At 35.2% G+C, this 15,718-nt stretch overlaps 3 protein-coding genes across 4 annotated transcripts; all 3 read left to right on the forward strand.

Moving 5' to 3' along the window:
* Window positions 1-1,163: 1,163 nt before the first annotated feature.
* LOC111289271 (protein MEI2-like 4) lies at window positions 1,164-9,770 on the forward strand. Of its 2 annotated transcripts, none has more exons than XM_022880171.2 (15): window positions 1,164-2,137; window positions 2,453-2,624; window positions 2,791-2,899; window positions 4,044-4,331; window positions 4,816-5,240; window positions 5,371-5,529; window positions 5,688-5,804; window positions 5,893-6,041; window positions 6,369-6,451; window positions 6,556-6,951; window positions 7,217-7,868; window positions 8,342-8,426; window positions 8,550-8,618; window positions 8,735-8,914; window positions 9,070-9,770. In XM_022880171.2, exons 2-15 carry the CDS (start codon window positions 2,547-2,549, stop codon window positions 9,232-9,234), a joined length of 2,955 nt encoding a protein of 984 aa, XP_022735906.2. In that variant the 5' UTR covers window positions 1,164-2,137; window positions 2,453-2,546; the 3' UTR covers window positions 9,235-9,770. The 2 variants fall into 2 exon arrangements, with proteins under 2 accessions (XP_022735906.2, XP_022735905.2); XM_022880170.2 differs by having other exon boundaries at window positions 1,164-1,618.
* A 65-nt stretch (window positions 9,771-9,835) lies between these two features.
* Window positions 9,836-12,758, forward strand: APO3 (APO RNA-binding protein (DUF794)). Its single transcript, XM_022880180.2, has 4 exons — window positions 9,836-10,113; window positions 11,017-11,489; window positions 11,637-12,502; window positions 12,614-12,758. Exons 1-3 carry the CDS (start codon window positions 9,982-9,984, stop codon window positions 12,481-12,483), a joined length of 1,452 nt encoding a protein of 483 aa, XP_022735915.2. The 5' UTR covers window positions 9,836-9,981; the 3' UTR covers window positions 12,484-12,502; window positions 12,614-12,758.
* Window positions 12,759-13,864: 1,106 nt separating this feature from the next.
* On the forward strand, window positions 13,865-14,689 carry LOC149516238 (DCD domain-containing protein NRP-like). Its single transcript, XM_089768562.1, has 2 exons — window positions 13,865-14,341; window positions 14,510-14,689. Exons 1-2 carry the CDS (start codon window positions 14,006-14,008, stop codon window positions 14,516-14,518), a joined length of 345 nt encoding a protein of 114 aa, XP_089624688.1. The 5' UTR covers window positions 13,865-14,005; the 3' UTR covers window positions 14,519-14,689.
* Window positions 14,690-15,718: the final 1,029 nt, after the last annotated feature.

Consider the following 15,718-nt stretch of genomic DNA (forward strand, 5'->3'; position numbering starts at 1 on the left):
TGAAAAGATCAAATGTTAAAAGATTTTAACAGTTGAGTTATAGTATTGAAATTGAATAATTAATATTTATAATTAGTTTATTAAATACAAATGAGTTCATAAAAAACAGTTCCTTAATTAACACATAATAGTAACTCATAATTAATTGTAACAATTACCAATGAATATCTAAATACAATAACTAATAAATGCATTATTAAAAAAATTATGCAGATTAAACTATCATTATTATTTTCATTTTCAAATTAAGAGCAGCATTAAATAAAACAAACTTCTTCCAAACTCTACTCCAAAAAAAAAAAAAAAAGATCCTCTCCATATTTAATTTATGGAAAACCCAAAATTTCCAACTCATCCTCAATCTCTTCTTACAAAACATCATAAATTTAGGCCACATTAAATTAATAAATCCTCTAATAAAAAAAGCCAGCTCATCAAACACATAATTTTTTGCAATGTTTTTAAGAATATCTATAATTTTACACATGATATAATTATATAATAAAAAATATAAAAAATATATTTTTAAATTAAAAAATTATATATAATTTTGATAAAAATTAATATATATATTTTATTTATCATATTTATATAAATTATAATATAATAATTTTTTTATTTTATATATATTTAAAAAATAATGTTGAACTGGACTTTAAATCAAATTAAAACAATTAATAGAGATTGATGTAACTGGTTAATGTCTAAGATTTTGATATAAAGTACTTAAATTTAAATTTTTACAATATTTTGTTGATAAAAAATTTGTAAATTCAAAAAATTTAAAAAAATTTGAAAAAATATTTATAAATCCTTTTGTGATTTTCTTGAAAAAAAAAATCAAATTAAAAGGTGTCTCAAAGCACAACAAAAAAAAGAATCAGCTGAAACTCCGCACCCGTCACAAACCGAGCCGTAACGCCGTTATTAACCAACAAAATTTCCTAAAAAAAAAGAAAAAGAAAAAAAGACAGATTTTTTATTGTCTGAATCAAAAGCGGTCGTGTTTAAAGCAAGCGGTCCGATTTTATTATCCACAAGACAAAAAAAAAAAAAAAAACCCCCGCGCCTATTTTTTTTATTTTCTGTTTTGTTTTGTTTTATTTTTTTAATTTTTTTACTTTTTACTTTCTTTTAATTTTTCAAAACCAACTAACAACAACGAAACACAACCCAACATCTTATTTTTCTCTGATTCTCTTTAAAAAAAACGCATCGGTGAGCGACCGGCGAGAAGCCAAATCTCGCCGGAATTTCGATTTCTTGGTCGCTTTGTCTTCCTTTGTTTCGTCACCTTCCCGGAATCAAGCTGCCACAAAAAGGGAGAATAAAATTCCATTTTTATTTTTTTAAAAATTCGTGTTAAATAATTCTGTAATTATGGTTTTGTAGAAGAAAACAAAAAAAAAAGGAAAAATATTCTTTCTCGTGTGGTGAGTAATGGCTTGCAATGCAGGGCAAAAGATGCTGAGATCCCTTGCTCTATCTTCTTCCTTCGAGCTTTGATTTTTTTTTTCTCTCTCTCAAATTCTTTTAATATTTAAATAACTGTTGCTTTCACCTTGGGCATCAATTCGTGAAAAAGGTTGCATAATTTTCAGGATTTTTGGTTCAAAAGGTAAGGCTTGGTTTCTGTTTTATTTAGGTCAAACTTTGACAAATTTGGGGGTTTTTACCTCAATTTTATCAGTAAAGTTTCAGAATTTAGGCTGTTTTCATAATTCAATTCCCTGATCTGATCAGGGATTTTGTAGAATTTGTTCTTTGATAGGTAGGAAAAAAGGGTAATTTTGAAGTAAAAAAAATTATTTTGAGAAATGCAAGGTTGGGTTTCAACTGATCTGGTAGTTAACAAATTTCTTTTTAGGGTTGAAGTTGCAAAGATCATTTCTTTTTTTATTTTTTGCTGCTTAGAAAAGCGTGGGATAGGAAAAAGGGAAACATGAATTTGAATACTGGAATTTAGTTTTTTTTTTTCTTTTTTGGAAATGGAAAGTTCACCTTAATTCAGCAACATATATGTTTTTTTATTCACAGTTTACTCATGTTCATAATTTAGGATTTAGGATTTTATTTTTAAAATTTTCTTACCTATTCTGGGAAACCAAACGGGGCAAAATTTTTTGGTCGTGGGTAGGTAAGTGGCTTTCCTTTTCATGGTACATCTGTTTCAACCTGTTTGAATTATTATAAAGTAAAAACCAGTCCTCTGTGTTTCCTTCAAAAGTCCTTTTAAGTTGCCGATTTTTGAAGAAAGTAGCTAGCTTTTGTGTCATCTTCACATGCTTCTTTGATTTTTGATATATTAAAACAAAATGGTTTAGAATTTAAATTAATGGATTAATGTTTCTTCAATATTTGTAACTTTCTCTTGCATTTCTGAAGCTATTTTTATTTTATGTAACATACAAGTTTACTGACTAGAGACTGGTGATTGTTGAATGCTTTCCAGGGTAGAAGTTCATTAAGTCAGGACCGAGCCACGGGTGACAAATTTCGAGGGTTTGTTTTAAGTTTTTGAGATTTTGTGGTGTCTAAGCTGAACAATGCCATTTGAGATCATGGATCAAAGGAATGCATCAGCATCGTCTAACTTTTTTGAAGACATTTGTTTCCCAGCTGAGGTACTCTATGGCATAATAATACAACCAATTTTGATAATGTCGTTTATATTTTGCGTATACAGACTGGGATTTTATTTGTTGTTTTAGTCGATATCTTGCAGGATTCTTCTTTGTGCACCTTTTAAAATTGTGATCATTATTTTTTTTTTTTGTTGAAACTTTTAAGTCCCCAGTTCCAGAAAACAGTAATTCGTTCCATCTTGCTTTAATGTCAACTTCTGTTGGGCAAAGACAAGTTGGATTTTGGAAGCCAAATACCATGTCTGATAATCAAGGTGAGAATAGTGCTATGGACAACTGAACTGCTGGTTCTATCTGCTGCTAATTGGTTTATTTAACTGCATTGACCATTTAAGCTGGCTGTCAATTTCTTGTTAGTAGGCATAGATCATAAAAACGGAAATTTGAGCTTTTGTCATCGTTAAATTTAATAAATTATCATTTGGGTCTCTTGATTACTATGAGAAGCAGTGGCCCCTGACTTAGTGATGATATGTGGGATGTACTTAAGAACCATAATTAACCTTTACGATTTAGTGAATAATCCAAAAAGATTGATCTAACAACTGGGTGTTTCCAACCGTTATGTTTTGTCCATATGAAAAGGATTTCTGAGTGCATCAGTCAGAATGGTAAACATAATTACAATTTTTGTTTCCAGTTCAGGCCATATTATTGTATAACAGAAGGCTGTAGTCACTGCAAAATCTGTCATGGAAATTTGGGGTATCTGCTTTGAATGATTTGTCAAAAGAATGCAGCAATCAGCTTGATTTATTGATGAAATACTTGACCATTGATGGTTCTTCTGAAGTACCTTATCTGCATGAAGCACTAAATTATCAGTGGGAGAGCTTGTCATCTATATTGATGAAGTTTTTTTCGATTGTGCTAAATTAGTAGATGTCAGTTTCATGTGAGAAATGATTTTGTTTGTTGCTGCAGATATATTATAGATTGACTTCCGTACAATTAATTTCAAAAGTTCCTGAAATACCTTAGTTTAGTTAAGGGCCAAAAGTTGGTGTCCATTTTAGTTTTTTCCCCCTTTTGAAAATGCTGGATTTATTGTCAGAATTCACCCCTTTAGAGCATGGGATTGTCCCTTGTGATAGGATACATGCATATTAACCTTGATTAATTTAACGTCCCCTATTTTGCATATTATTTTTAGAGATATGTTTCTTGCTTTGTGGAATTTTTGTTGATGTCATTTAAAACTTTGGAATTCGTTCCTAACATTTTCCTTTCTGACAAATTTGAAATGCCTTATAGCAGATAAGTGAAGTGGTTTGCATTTAATAATGTGTTGCACAGAAATTCTCAGATCTTTTAAATGAAAACTTTTACGTGCTTTTCTGTGCAAAACTTGTGCATGTTTATCTTCCCACCTTTCCGTGTAACTTCTTGTCTTTGCAGACAAGATGGTTGGTTCATCTACATTGGAAAAACTGCCTGCTGACTGCATAGAACTTCCTCCATCAAATCCGGCGAGAGATCAAGAAGAAAAGTTAGACATTGGTTGGAAGGGAACTAGCAATTTGTCTGAACCTTCATGGAATTCTGTGAATCACCATCCAAAATCACTGTCAAATCTGTATATGCAACCAGCAGTGAACTTTAATAGAAACAGCACCAATGTCAATATTATCCAGCATGAAAGTAGTCTGTTTTCAAGTTCATTGTCTGAAATATTCAGTAGAAAGTGTAAGTTTCTTTATCTATGCCTATCAAGCTTATGTACATGCATATGGGTGTCTGTAATTGTGCGTTAGCGTGTACATGCATTCCATGTTTGCACCATTTCTCTCCTGCTTTTCTAATATCAGATACTTTAATTAAGATAGCATTTTATGGTTTGATTGATGACTATTAATTTCCTACCATATCATGCAAACATAATTCTAAAAGAAGGTATGAAACTGTTTTATAATTAATCATGCCATAATCATCCATTTTATAAATCTGTTCACGTATATATTTCTCTATTCTCCCTTTTCTCTACTGGAGTTTCTTCCAAGTAATTTGGACATTTCCCTTCAAATGGATTGGAAATTAGAGCTAATATCTATCTTCATAGTGCTGCAATTTTATTCAGTTTTTTCCGGTTACTCACTGCCTTTTTTTATTAAATTTGCATACAATTGATAAATTTCCATCTGTGTTTTACTTTTCTTTTATCCTTATGCAGTGAGATTATTGGGGAATGATCTATCTTTCCAACATGTCAGTAATGCCACTTCACACCATGAGGAAGAACCTTTAAAATCTATGGAAGAAATAGAGGCACAGACTATTGGAAATCTCCTCCCTGATGAAGATGATCTCTTCTCTGGAGTGATTGATGAATTGGGGCTTAATAGTCATGCCAGTAAAGGAGATGAATTGGAAGATTTTGACCTATTCAGCAGTGGTGGAGGAATGGAATTGGAAGGGGATGATCATGTATCCATGGGTCCAAGGAATTCAGATCTCGTTGGAGTATTCAATGGTCAAGGGGGTTCCAGTGGCTCAATTGTTGGTGAACATCCATATGGTGAACATCCTTCTAGGACACTTTTTGTCAGGAACATTAATAGCAATGTGGAAGACTCAGAGTTAAAGGCACTCTTTGAGGTTTGTGTTCCTTTCCATCTGTTACACAGTTTATTGAGACTTTGTACAAGCAATTTTCCTCCATCGACTCTCCTTTTAAAGGGGACATGTTCAGTTAAGTTAAATTGACCAACCTGTTTTCTTCTGTCAGCAATATGGAGATATCCGAACTCTCTATACTGCCTGCAAGCATCGTGGGTTTGTTATGATTTCTTATTATGATATAAGGGCAGCCCGAAATGCAATGAAGGCTTTGCAAAATAAGCCATTGAGGCGTAGGAAACTTGATATACATTATTCAATTCCAAAGGTGTGGCTTCAACCATTTTGTTCTGAATGGTTACTGTCTACTATGTTGTTGTTACCCTCTCTGCTGTTACAACCTTTCTTTTGTTCAATTTGCAGAAGCATCTTCGTGTTCCATATTACTTCTTTATTTATTTATTTTTCAAAATTTTGTGACCTCAGGACAATCCATCTGGAAAAGATGTAAACCAAGGGACGCTGGTGGTTTTTAACCTCGATTCTTCTGTTTCAACTGATGAGCTTCATCGAATATTTGGTGCTTTTGGAGAAATTAAAGAAGTAAAGGATTCATTCAATTTCTTTCAGCTTCACAATTCCTTTTATTTAGGATGCTAAATGTCTAAATTGTGTGGTTGATTTGTGACAGATCTGTGAGACTCTACACAAGCATGACCACAAATTCATCGAGTTTTATGATGTTAGAGCTGCAGAAGCTGCTCTTTATGCACTGAATAGGAGTGACATTGCTGGGAAACAGATCAAACTTGAACCAAGCCGTCCGGGCGGTGTTAGGCGGTAATATCATCAACTTGTGCTGCTTTCTTCAACTTCTTTTTAAACTTTTTTAGATTAATCTTAGCTTCTGAAGGGAATCTGGGACCTGAACCTGGCTCCATAAAAGTGGGAAAATTTTTATTGCTTTTTACATGATGGTTCTGTGACTTGTTACTTCTGCTACTCTTCACTGTGAGTATGGAGTTGGCAAATGATGTGCAATCAATTTTTTGGATGCCTCATATGCTTTTTGTGCATCTAAGTTGTATTTCATTCCTTATTGCTTTTTTTTTTTTTGTTTTGTTTTCTGTGCATCTAAGTGGTGGTAAATTGAACTTTCATTTGCAGTTTTATGCAACAGTCTGAGCAGGAGCAAGATGAACCTAACCTATGCGAAAGCCCTTTTGATGAGTTATCATCAGGACACATTGGTATGCTTTTGCCTTTAAATTCTGCCATCTGGTCAATTCATTATAGGCTGTTGTTTCAGAGCATATGTATCTGTTGGTTCATACATTATGATTCATTGTGACAGTTTCTCCCGGAGTAATTGCATCTAGCTGCATGGATAATGGGTCTACCCAGGTTGTTGCACCTGTGAATACATTTGTTGAACCTCATCAAAATTCTAGTGTTCCAATAAACTTATCCCCTCCAGCAAGACTGGCACCTATAGGCAAACAATTAAGCCTTCGGGAGCCCAACCACTCTGTGGATGAAATGAAGTTTGCTAACCAAGGTGTACCAAGTTTCCATCCTCGTTCCTTTCCTGAGTATCATGATGACTTAGCCAGTGGTATTCCATTCAACTCCTCCAGCACCATAACAGACATGGCTAGCAGTGTTGGTCCCATGATGGCTGAAGGACTTGATAATAGGCACATTCGGTGTACAAGTTCGAATGGTCATCTGATGGAACCTAATGCAGGGGGTAAGTTCAGTTGATTATGATAGATATCCAATATTAATTGAAAAATATTTTCCCGCATCTTTGTTGCATTCTGTTGTAGATTCAGAGGAAATTTCATAATTCATTATGTTAATATTTTTGATAAAATTCAGGATTCACTATGTTAAATTTTTTATTAAATTTAATTCTACTTTATTCTTTAATTGAATTCTGTTTCGTATGCGTTGGATTTTACTCTCACGTTGCTTTTCTCTCTAACATTGTGTTGCTAAAAAAATCTCTCTAGTTTTTGGGTCGTCTGGAAATGGAAGCTTGTCACTTAATGGAAATCATTACATGTGGAACAACTCCAACTCACACCAGCAACATCCATCAAGTGCCATGATTTGGCCAAATTCGCCATCATTTGTTAATGGGATTCATGCTAAACGCCTTCCACACGTCCCTGCATTTCCCAGGGCTCCTTCTGTAATGTTGAATGTGGGATCACCTGTACACCACCACATTGGCTCAGCACCAGTTAATTCTGCATTCTGGGACAGGCGGCATCCCTATGCTGGGGAGTCTCCTGAAACTTCAGGTTTTCACCTTGGATCTCTTGGAAGTGTGGGTTTTCCTGGTAGTTCGGCATCACGTCCTGTGGAAATTGCTTCCCACAACATTTTTTCTCATGTTGGTGGAAATTGTATGGATTTGATGAAAAATGGTGGGGTACACTCTCTTCAGCAGATGTGCCACCTTTTCCCTGGCAGGAACCCTATGATTTCAATGCCAGCATCTGTTGATTCTCACAATGTTTGTGTTAGAAACCCCTCATATCGTAGAAATGAGTCAAATTCTAGTAATGCTGATAAGAAGCAATATGAACTTGACATTGACCGCATTATACGTGGGGATGACAGCAGAACAACACTTATGATTAAAAACATACCCAACAAGTATGTGAACTTCACCTCATGCAAATTCCAGTCATTTTATTCTTTATTTCTTGTGTCTTTAGTTGTTTTTTTTTATACTATTAAAATAATTTTGTTACCTAGTATTTTCTATCCGCTTAAACTTCCTTATACTTGAACAAAATTGCTTGGTGAATGAAATTAAAGTCATAAACATCCTGATGATGGTGAGCAGCACTTTACCTTCAAAATCTCATTATTGCTCCAAAACGGAGTAATTATTGATGGACCACCATTTTTGCAATGTTGTTTATATCGGACTTCTTGAGTAATATAGTTGAAGTGAGTTAGTAGAGGTGGTGTATACTTAAATAATCTGATGTGATGTTCTGCTAGTGTTCATTCTTCAGATTTATTGATTGCATCCAAAATTATAGCTCATTTCCATTTAGTAAATATTCCTTCCTTTCAAATGATTATAACCTTAAAAAAAAGTTAAATTGTGATTTTCGCAGGTATACCTCAAAGATGCTTCTGGCAGCCATTGATGAGCACTGTCGAGGAACTTATGATTTTATTTATTTGCCAATTGACTTCAAGGCAAGTAACTTAAGTGGTTGATCAACCATTTTCCAACCTTGACACACTGATTCATGCTTGGATATGCTACATGCACTTGTTGAATGTGTTACTAACCCTAAATTTTACAAATATTTTCTGCAGAACAAATGCAATGTGGGCTATGCGTTCATCAACATGATCGATCCACAACAGATCATTCCTTTCTATAAGGTTTGATAAATGGATGATATGTCACACTAATAGCTCTATTATCTGCATGTGGTGTTGTGTACACTTTTATCTTGATAATTTAAAACTAATTGGGTTGAACCAATGTAATTTTTCAGGCATTCAATGGCAAAAAATGGGAAAAGTTCAACAGTGAAAAGGTGGCATCTCTTGCATATGCTAGGATTCAGGGAAAGGCTGCTCTTATTGCACATTTCCAGAATTCAAGCTTGATGAATGAAGATAAACGTTGCCGCCCTATTCTTTTTCATACCGATGGCCCAAATGCTGGTGATCAGGTAGGTTATCTTGACAAAACGTAAACAAGCTCAACGATTTCTTTTTTCCTTGTTTTCTGAGATTTCTTATGTAGTTCTTCTTGTGCGACTTTCCCTACTGTTATATCTGTAACAGAGGAAGTTTTGAGCATTTAACTCATTTCTTGTTTATGTAGGAGCCCTTTCCTATGGGTACCAATATTCGATCAAGACCAGCGAGGCCTCGAACAACTGGCAACGAGGAGAACCACCGCCCAGGTAGTTCTTCAACTTTACCTGATGGGGAGGAATTTTCCAATGGGACAGACTCGTTGTTGGGTTCTTCCAAGGATTCTGATTGAGCAGTCAGCTTATCCAGCTCTAACTTTAAATACCATTTCAAAGTACTAGAACCTTATCCACCCTAGGGTGGCCTGATGACTCCTTTTTTGCTATAGAGAAGCAGTTTTGGGAACTGAGATGCATAACCGAAACTAAGTGGTACTTTTCTTGACAAATTTTGTCATTCTATGGAAACTTTTGTTTGAATCAAAAACCCATTATGAGTAGAGACTGGCATAATGGAGGCTTCAAATTTTGGATAGTCTTTGACTGAACAGCATCACGATGTATAGAAGTTCCTGGGCTTATGCATGACTTTAGGTATCCTTTTGTTTTTTCAGTTTTCTATCCCAAGTTATGTGAATTTCATTTTTGTCCCCAAGGTTTTGGAATCAAGTCTCGCATTTGGTCTAGATGGGGAATGATTGCTCAAAGAGAGAGAGAGAGAGAGAGAGAGAGAGAGAGAGAAACAGACTGCATGTATAAGTATTCTAGTTGTGGAATTTTGAACTTCTTTCCTTTACCTTCAATGTAATACATTCTTTTTGTTTTGTCTCTTTAAACCTTATAACCTCCTCTCTTATTGCTTAAGCATAGAGAGTCTGAAACTGACAACTTAGATGAATGCTTTGTGATGGATTTGGTTTGAAACAAGAGAATTATTATCTATATAATTTGTGTTTCAATGTGAGATTGAACCATTAAAAGGGCTTTTAGGAGGGTGTAGATAATGAGATTTTCGACAGTGAGCTGATGGCAGATGTTTCATGAACAAAAGGAACCTGTTCTTGCATATGGTCATGTTCATAAGTTTCTCTGTTTGCAGAAGTTGGTTCCTGCCTTTTATCCAAGTTGTCTGTTTCAAACTCTGGATTTTGGAGGATTCTTTGGTTAATTTGGTATGAACTATGAAGTTACTTCCTACAGTTTTTTCAGTTTATGAATTAACAAACTTGAGTTTTACCTTTATTTTTTATTTTTTAATGAGGGGGTTGATTCATGGACTTGAATTTTAAGTTTATTAAATATTATTTTTAAATTATATAAATCAATTAATTAAATTTTGAGTTTTTTACTTTGAATTAACGGAATATCACATCAATCTTGCATAATTAGTCAATTAGATGACAATGATTGTTTCTTCAAGAAATTTCAAGTCATGCATTTCAATCTTAATATTTTATGAACAAATTTTGATCTATGGATTTCGAAGTTCTTAGGCAAATGGTGTTTTTAGTTTATTTATGTATCTATCCCGAAGAAAAGAGAGTCAATTAGACCCTCAAACGATGCTACCTTAATTGAATTGAGTTGAATCGATATCGTAAAAAATTTAATTATGAGTTAGATTTAATATTTGTTGTTTGAATTTTGATTTGATTTTTATTGAGTTTTAATTTTTAAATTTAAATTTAATTCGAGATAAAAATTAAATTATTTAAATTTATTTGATTAAAAACGTTTAATAAAAAATAAATTCATGTGTTTAAATTTGAGTTAAACTTAAAATAATATATATAAAAAAATATATTTTAATTAAAATAATAAAAATATATTAAAAATTTAAAATTTAATTAAACTTATTAAATATTAAAATATGATTCATTTTGATAAATATAATTATTTAAATTTAAATTTAATTCGATAATTAATAAATCAAATTCAAATTTTATTCAAAATTAATTAAAAAATATTAATATATTATTTATACCATACTTTTTATTTTTTCTCAGCTTCTCATCTCATACCCTGATAGCTAGGCCGCTTAGCTTTCCTTTTCTTTTCTCCTACTCCTGACACAGCTTGTCCACTGCTCGCTGCCTACTCCTCACTCACATTCGCTGTTATTACAAATTTCTAGTACGAGGTACCCACTGGAAATGCAGAGAAAGTCGCTGTTATTACAAATCTCTCAGCTCAACAAACTCCGTTGCCTATTCTATCAAAGCTCCTTCTTCTCATCTGAAAAGACCCAAACTTTCCCTTTATTCCCCGACAAAAATGACGATCCTCTGTACTCAGACGTGCCCAAACCACGCACAGACAAGTCCGAGAGGAAACCGTACCCGACACCCATGAAAGAACTGATTAAAAGAGCCAAACAAGAGAAAGAATTGAGAAATGCCCAACCTTGTAGATTGCTCGAACATCCACCCGACAATGGGTTGTTGGTTCCTGAACTCGTCGACGTCGCTCACCGAGTTTACCGAGCTCATGAATTCCTCCTCTCTGGTTTGTCCAAACTCGTTCAAGTCATCGCGGTTCAACGCTGCAGGTAACTGGACATGCCTTTGTTTTTTTCCCTTTCTTTTGTTGATTACTTGATTGGATAGCTTGTTAATTTTGGATAGTAAAAAATGTGTAAAATTTTGAAAGAACAAAGGAGTTAGATAAGACATTGATTTTTTTTTTTTTGGGTTAGATTTTGTTACGAGGTTCATATTGGAAACATGGGTCATGAAATCCGTACTTGTTTTGGTCTGAAAAGCGGTTTGAGAAGTGCGACTCATGTCTGGAGGAAGGGAGGGGTGGTTGATGTTGTTTTTTTCCCCAAATGTTTCCATCTCTATGACCGAGTTGGGAAACCAAGGGTTGTTCATGATGAGAGGCACAGTGTCCCCCAAATCCCCGCAATCTTAGAGCTTTGTATCCAAGCTGGTTTAGACATTGAAAAGTACCCTTCAAAGAGAAGAACAAAGCCTGTATACTCTATTGAAGGTAGAATTGTAGATTTTGAGTCAGTTTCCGGGATGAATGATATGGAGAGCAACTTGTTTTTGAAGAATCTTGATGGCTCCAAAGTTGGTGGATTGACAAGTGATTCAAATTTGGAGCTAAATGATGAAGAAAACAACTTAACAGAGTTAAGTACAAGGACGTTGGATTCATGGTTTGAAATGATAGGAGGTGTGAAAAAGATCACGGAGAAGTACAGTGTGTGGACATGTGGCTATTGTCCTGAGGTTCAGGTTGGTCCGAAGGGGCATAAAGTTAGAATGTGCAAAGCATCAAAGCACCAGTCTCGAAATGGTTTGCATGCGTGGCAAGAAGCAACTACTGATGATCTTGTTGGGCCTAATTATGTCTGGCATGTTCTTGATTTGAATGGTCCTCCTCTGCGTAATGATTTGAAGAGATATTATGGTAAAGCCCCAGCTGTGGTGGAGCTATGTGTTCAGGCTGGTGCACCTGTTCCAGATCAGTATAGAAGCATGATGAGATTAGATGTGGTTCCTCCTGATCGAGATGAAGTTGATCTTGTGGCCTGAATTGCTCTTTTATGCAGAGGTATTCCATGTATCAACCAAAGAGCTCCTGACAGCACCATTTGGTGCTGGGTTTTACAGTTCTGTTGGATTGCATTTGCAACTAACTGAGCCTTAACAACTTGGTCTTCAGGTTTCAAAATTGAGAAGCGGCATCTGGCAGCTCAGTTCAAGTTGCAAATGGGTTATTTTTGTCCCAATGCTGAAATTTCAATTCTTGATGTTCTTACGATAGCTCATTCTTTTAGCTGACCATTTGATAAAAGAATTTGCAAGCAAAGCCTACTAGAGTTTTATTAGCTGGTTGATAATGAGGCTGCTAATGGATCAGAATCTTGGTGAAAAATTTTAAAAGACATTACTGCTAGTACTAAAGGCTTAAGGTCTACTACTAAGGTTTCTTGATTCAGAAAATCAGTTTTTTTTTTCCCCTTGATATCGAATGGGCTTAGAAGAGGATTTTGTTTTGAATGTAAGATCGATTGATTCTCATTCAATAATGTTTGAATGAGAATTAAACATGTTTGAAATTGACCTTTTTGTTTTGAAAGATTTAACCTTTGAAATGTAAAATTCTTTTATTAAAAGGAAAATTTTTTTTTCTTACATCTCGAGTAGTGAAAATTAAAGAATCTAACTTTTTTTATGTTTTTGCTTTGCAAGCAAAAAGCCAAAAGGTGGGTTATATTACTAAAGCTGTAAGCTGTAAAATATATGAAAAGTCCTTCGGAATGGATTGTGAATTTATGTTTGCTATGAATGTGAGCTTATGTGTGGCTACCATAATCACTTTTGTGTTATGAAGTTCACAGTTTTGTCCATCTTCCTCAAGTTATCATTTTCACATTGTCCCACTTTTACGCTTTTGTTTATTGGGAGCTGTTACAGTGATTGAGATCAACTAAATGGAACTAATTTCTTGAATTTTGACAGCCCTGTACCTGAATAGAGAAGAGGCAAGAAGTTCATGAATGAATTACAGACCATGCCTCCACTAGATGCGAATAAAATGGCATTAGAGAGCCAAGCATCTCATTCTATTGTCCCTGTGTCACAGTCATAGGGAGGAGCTATGAATTTTACATCGGCTGTGTATTAGAGTTGGTCATGAAATATAAGGATTTACACTAAGGGGGGTTAAAGTGGACAATACTTCGTAAGGATGTGAACCGTAATAGTTAGGTTGATTTGGGACGTCGGATGAGTTCATGCCTAGGTCCTAGAGCCTCACGAGCTTGGAGGTTGAGTCTTGATCCGTGACAAGTGGTATCAAAGCCAGTATTAGGGGTACTAGCGATGTGTCACTGAGGACGATGGGCCTTCGTTGGAGTGGGAGATATAAGAATTCACACCATCACCTCCTTGTGAGGGCCTTTTTTGGGGATAAAACCGTGAGGTTAAGGGGGATCGAAGTGGATAATACCTCACAAGGTTGTGAACCGTGACAGTTAAGTTGATCTGAGATGTGGATGAATTCATGTCCTGATCTTAGAGCCATACGAGCTTGAAAGTTGAATCTCGACTCATGACACCTGCGCATACTTGTCTTACTTGTCTTTCTGATTCTGCTGCTCATTGCAATGGTACTGCCATACAGGAAAAAGAAATTGATGTGTGTGACCAGGAACAGCTTTTGGGCTTTATATTTATGTGCAATGGAAGAACAAAACCACAGTGCTATAGGTATCGTGTTTTTGGTCTTCCTGTCGGAAAATTGGGGCCTGTTGAGAAAATCAAGCCAGGCATGAAGCTTATTCTGTATGATTTTGAGTTGAAGCTTCTCTATGGTACGTGCGTGGCGACCTCTGTTGGAACATTGGACCTGGAACAATCTGCTTTCAGTGGGAGGTTTCCTACCCAGGCAAGTCACCTTGTCGTTTAACATGGCTTTAATTGTTCTAACGATGGGGATGTTGATAGTCTGTCACTTTATTATGATATGAACTTGTAAATACCCAAAATTGATGATAAAGGAAAACTTTTGAGCTTCAACCGAAAGCCTAATTTTGGTTGATTGGTAATGTACTAGGATAAATGATGCATTCAACTGTATGGTAAAGTGGAGGGATGTGATCTGTATCCAGCATTAGAAAGAAAGATTCAAGTGGCAAAATGCTGACTACCTTGGTTATTTTGATGCAAATATCATTGCGGATGAATATTGGAGCATCTATTGCAGGTTGATCTTGACTAAGACCCACCAACTTGGTATAGATTTCCTTGTCACAAGTGTGAAATCTTTGGTCCTTGGGCTGTTGGGACCTCACTCTATTTAGTAATCCAATTTTTGATTGCCATAAATTTCAAAGTGGATTGATATGGAATCAGATTATTACTATATGTGATTGTTTTCAGCAAGCTAAGGTGTCTTACCTGAAGTGAAGGGTAGCAAGTAGATAATTGGCATTTGTATATATTTGCATGTCTGCATCTACTTCCACTCCACTACTCCACCACCATTATTACTCTAGTGGTTGACCTCTTGGCCTTCGTGCCCGTTGACTCCATGACTTTTTTTATGGAACATCACAACATAATCTCTTTGGAATTGGCTGGCTCTCATGTCATGCCTCTAGTAGAGTTTATTCTAGCTTGAAAATGTACTAGTACTTGCTCTCCACTACTCTTGGCTCTTGATTTGCTAGACGGCTCTTGGATTCCGAGTGCTGCACCATGAACCCATGATGGGTTTCCTTGCTTTGTCTCTCTTTCACAGCACCCAAGGGCTCCTTGCATCTGAGTGACTGAGACGTGGTCTCCCAAGCACACTAACTCTTCTTTTGAACTCCAAAACATCTTGCAGGAAACAAAAAAGAAAAAGCAAAAAAAGATAAAAGTGGGGCCATGATAAAACATCATTTGTTCCCCAGGATCAGTGCTTTTGATTCAAGATTTGATACCCACTTTTCAACACTATGTAACGCAGGCCATTGCAAACTTTGCAAGTACGTGGGTTTGGGTTCTATTAATTATGCTTTGCTAACAGTGAACAAGCCGCCGACTGGTTACTAATTATGCCGCTGTACTCCAGTCCCATTGTCAACTTTGCTTTGTCTTTCACTATTTCGCCATGAATGATGTTCCGGCCTTTCTTATGCTGTTCAGATCTAATATATTGACTTCAGGGAAAAGGAAACTTGAGTACTTTCTCTCTCTCAATAGGTTGTAGGCGCCTAAAGTTTTATTCACTTAAAATCTCTTTTTCAAAGAATTTTAAAGATGCATGTAGGATTTTATT

The sequence above is a fragment of the Durio zibethinus genome, chromosome 11, assembly GCF_047325235.1.
Source record: "Durio zibethinus cultivar Kanyao isolate XHJ-2024 chromosome 11, ASM4732523v1, whole genome shotgun sequence".
Lineage (NCBI taxonomy): Eukaryota > Viridiplantae > Streptophyta > Magnoliopsida > Malvales > Malvaceae > Durio > Durio zibethinus.

What these genes read in the sequence shown, in the direction of transcription:
- LOC111289271 (XM_022880171.2), top strand. Translation starts at nt 2,547, where the DNA reads ATGCCATTTGAGATCATGGATCAAAGGAATGCATCAGCATCGTCTAAC. An exon ending in TACATTATTCAATTCCAAAG is followed by an intron (nt 5,530 to 5,687) that starts GTGTGGCTTCAA and finishes TTGTGACCTCAG; the next exon opens with GACAATCCATCTGGAAAAGA. An exon ending in GTTATCATCAGGACACATTG is followed by an intron (nt 6,452 to 6,555) that starts GTATGCTTTTGC and finishes TCATTGTGACAG; the next exon opens with TTTCTCCCGGAGTAATTGCA.
- APO3 (XM_022880180.2), top strand. Translation starts at nt 9,982, where the DNA reads ATGAACAAAAGGAACCTGTTCTTGCATATGGTCATGTTCATAAGTTTC. An exon ending in AGGATTCTTTGGTTAATTTG is followed by an intron (nt 10,114 to 11,016) that starts GTATGAACTATG and finishes CTCCTGACACAG; the next exon opens with CTTGTCCACTGCTCGCTGCC. An exon ending in ATCGCGGTTCAACGCTGCAG is followed by an intron (nt 11,490 to 11,636) that starts GTAACTGGACAT and finishes TTTTTGGGTTAG; the next exon opens with ATTTTGTTACGAGGTTCATA.
- LOC149516238 (XM_089768562.1), top strand. Translation starts at nt 14,006, where the DNA reads ATGACACCTGCGCATACTTGTCTTACTTGTCTTTCTGATTCTGCTGCT.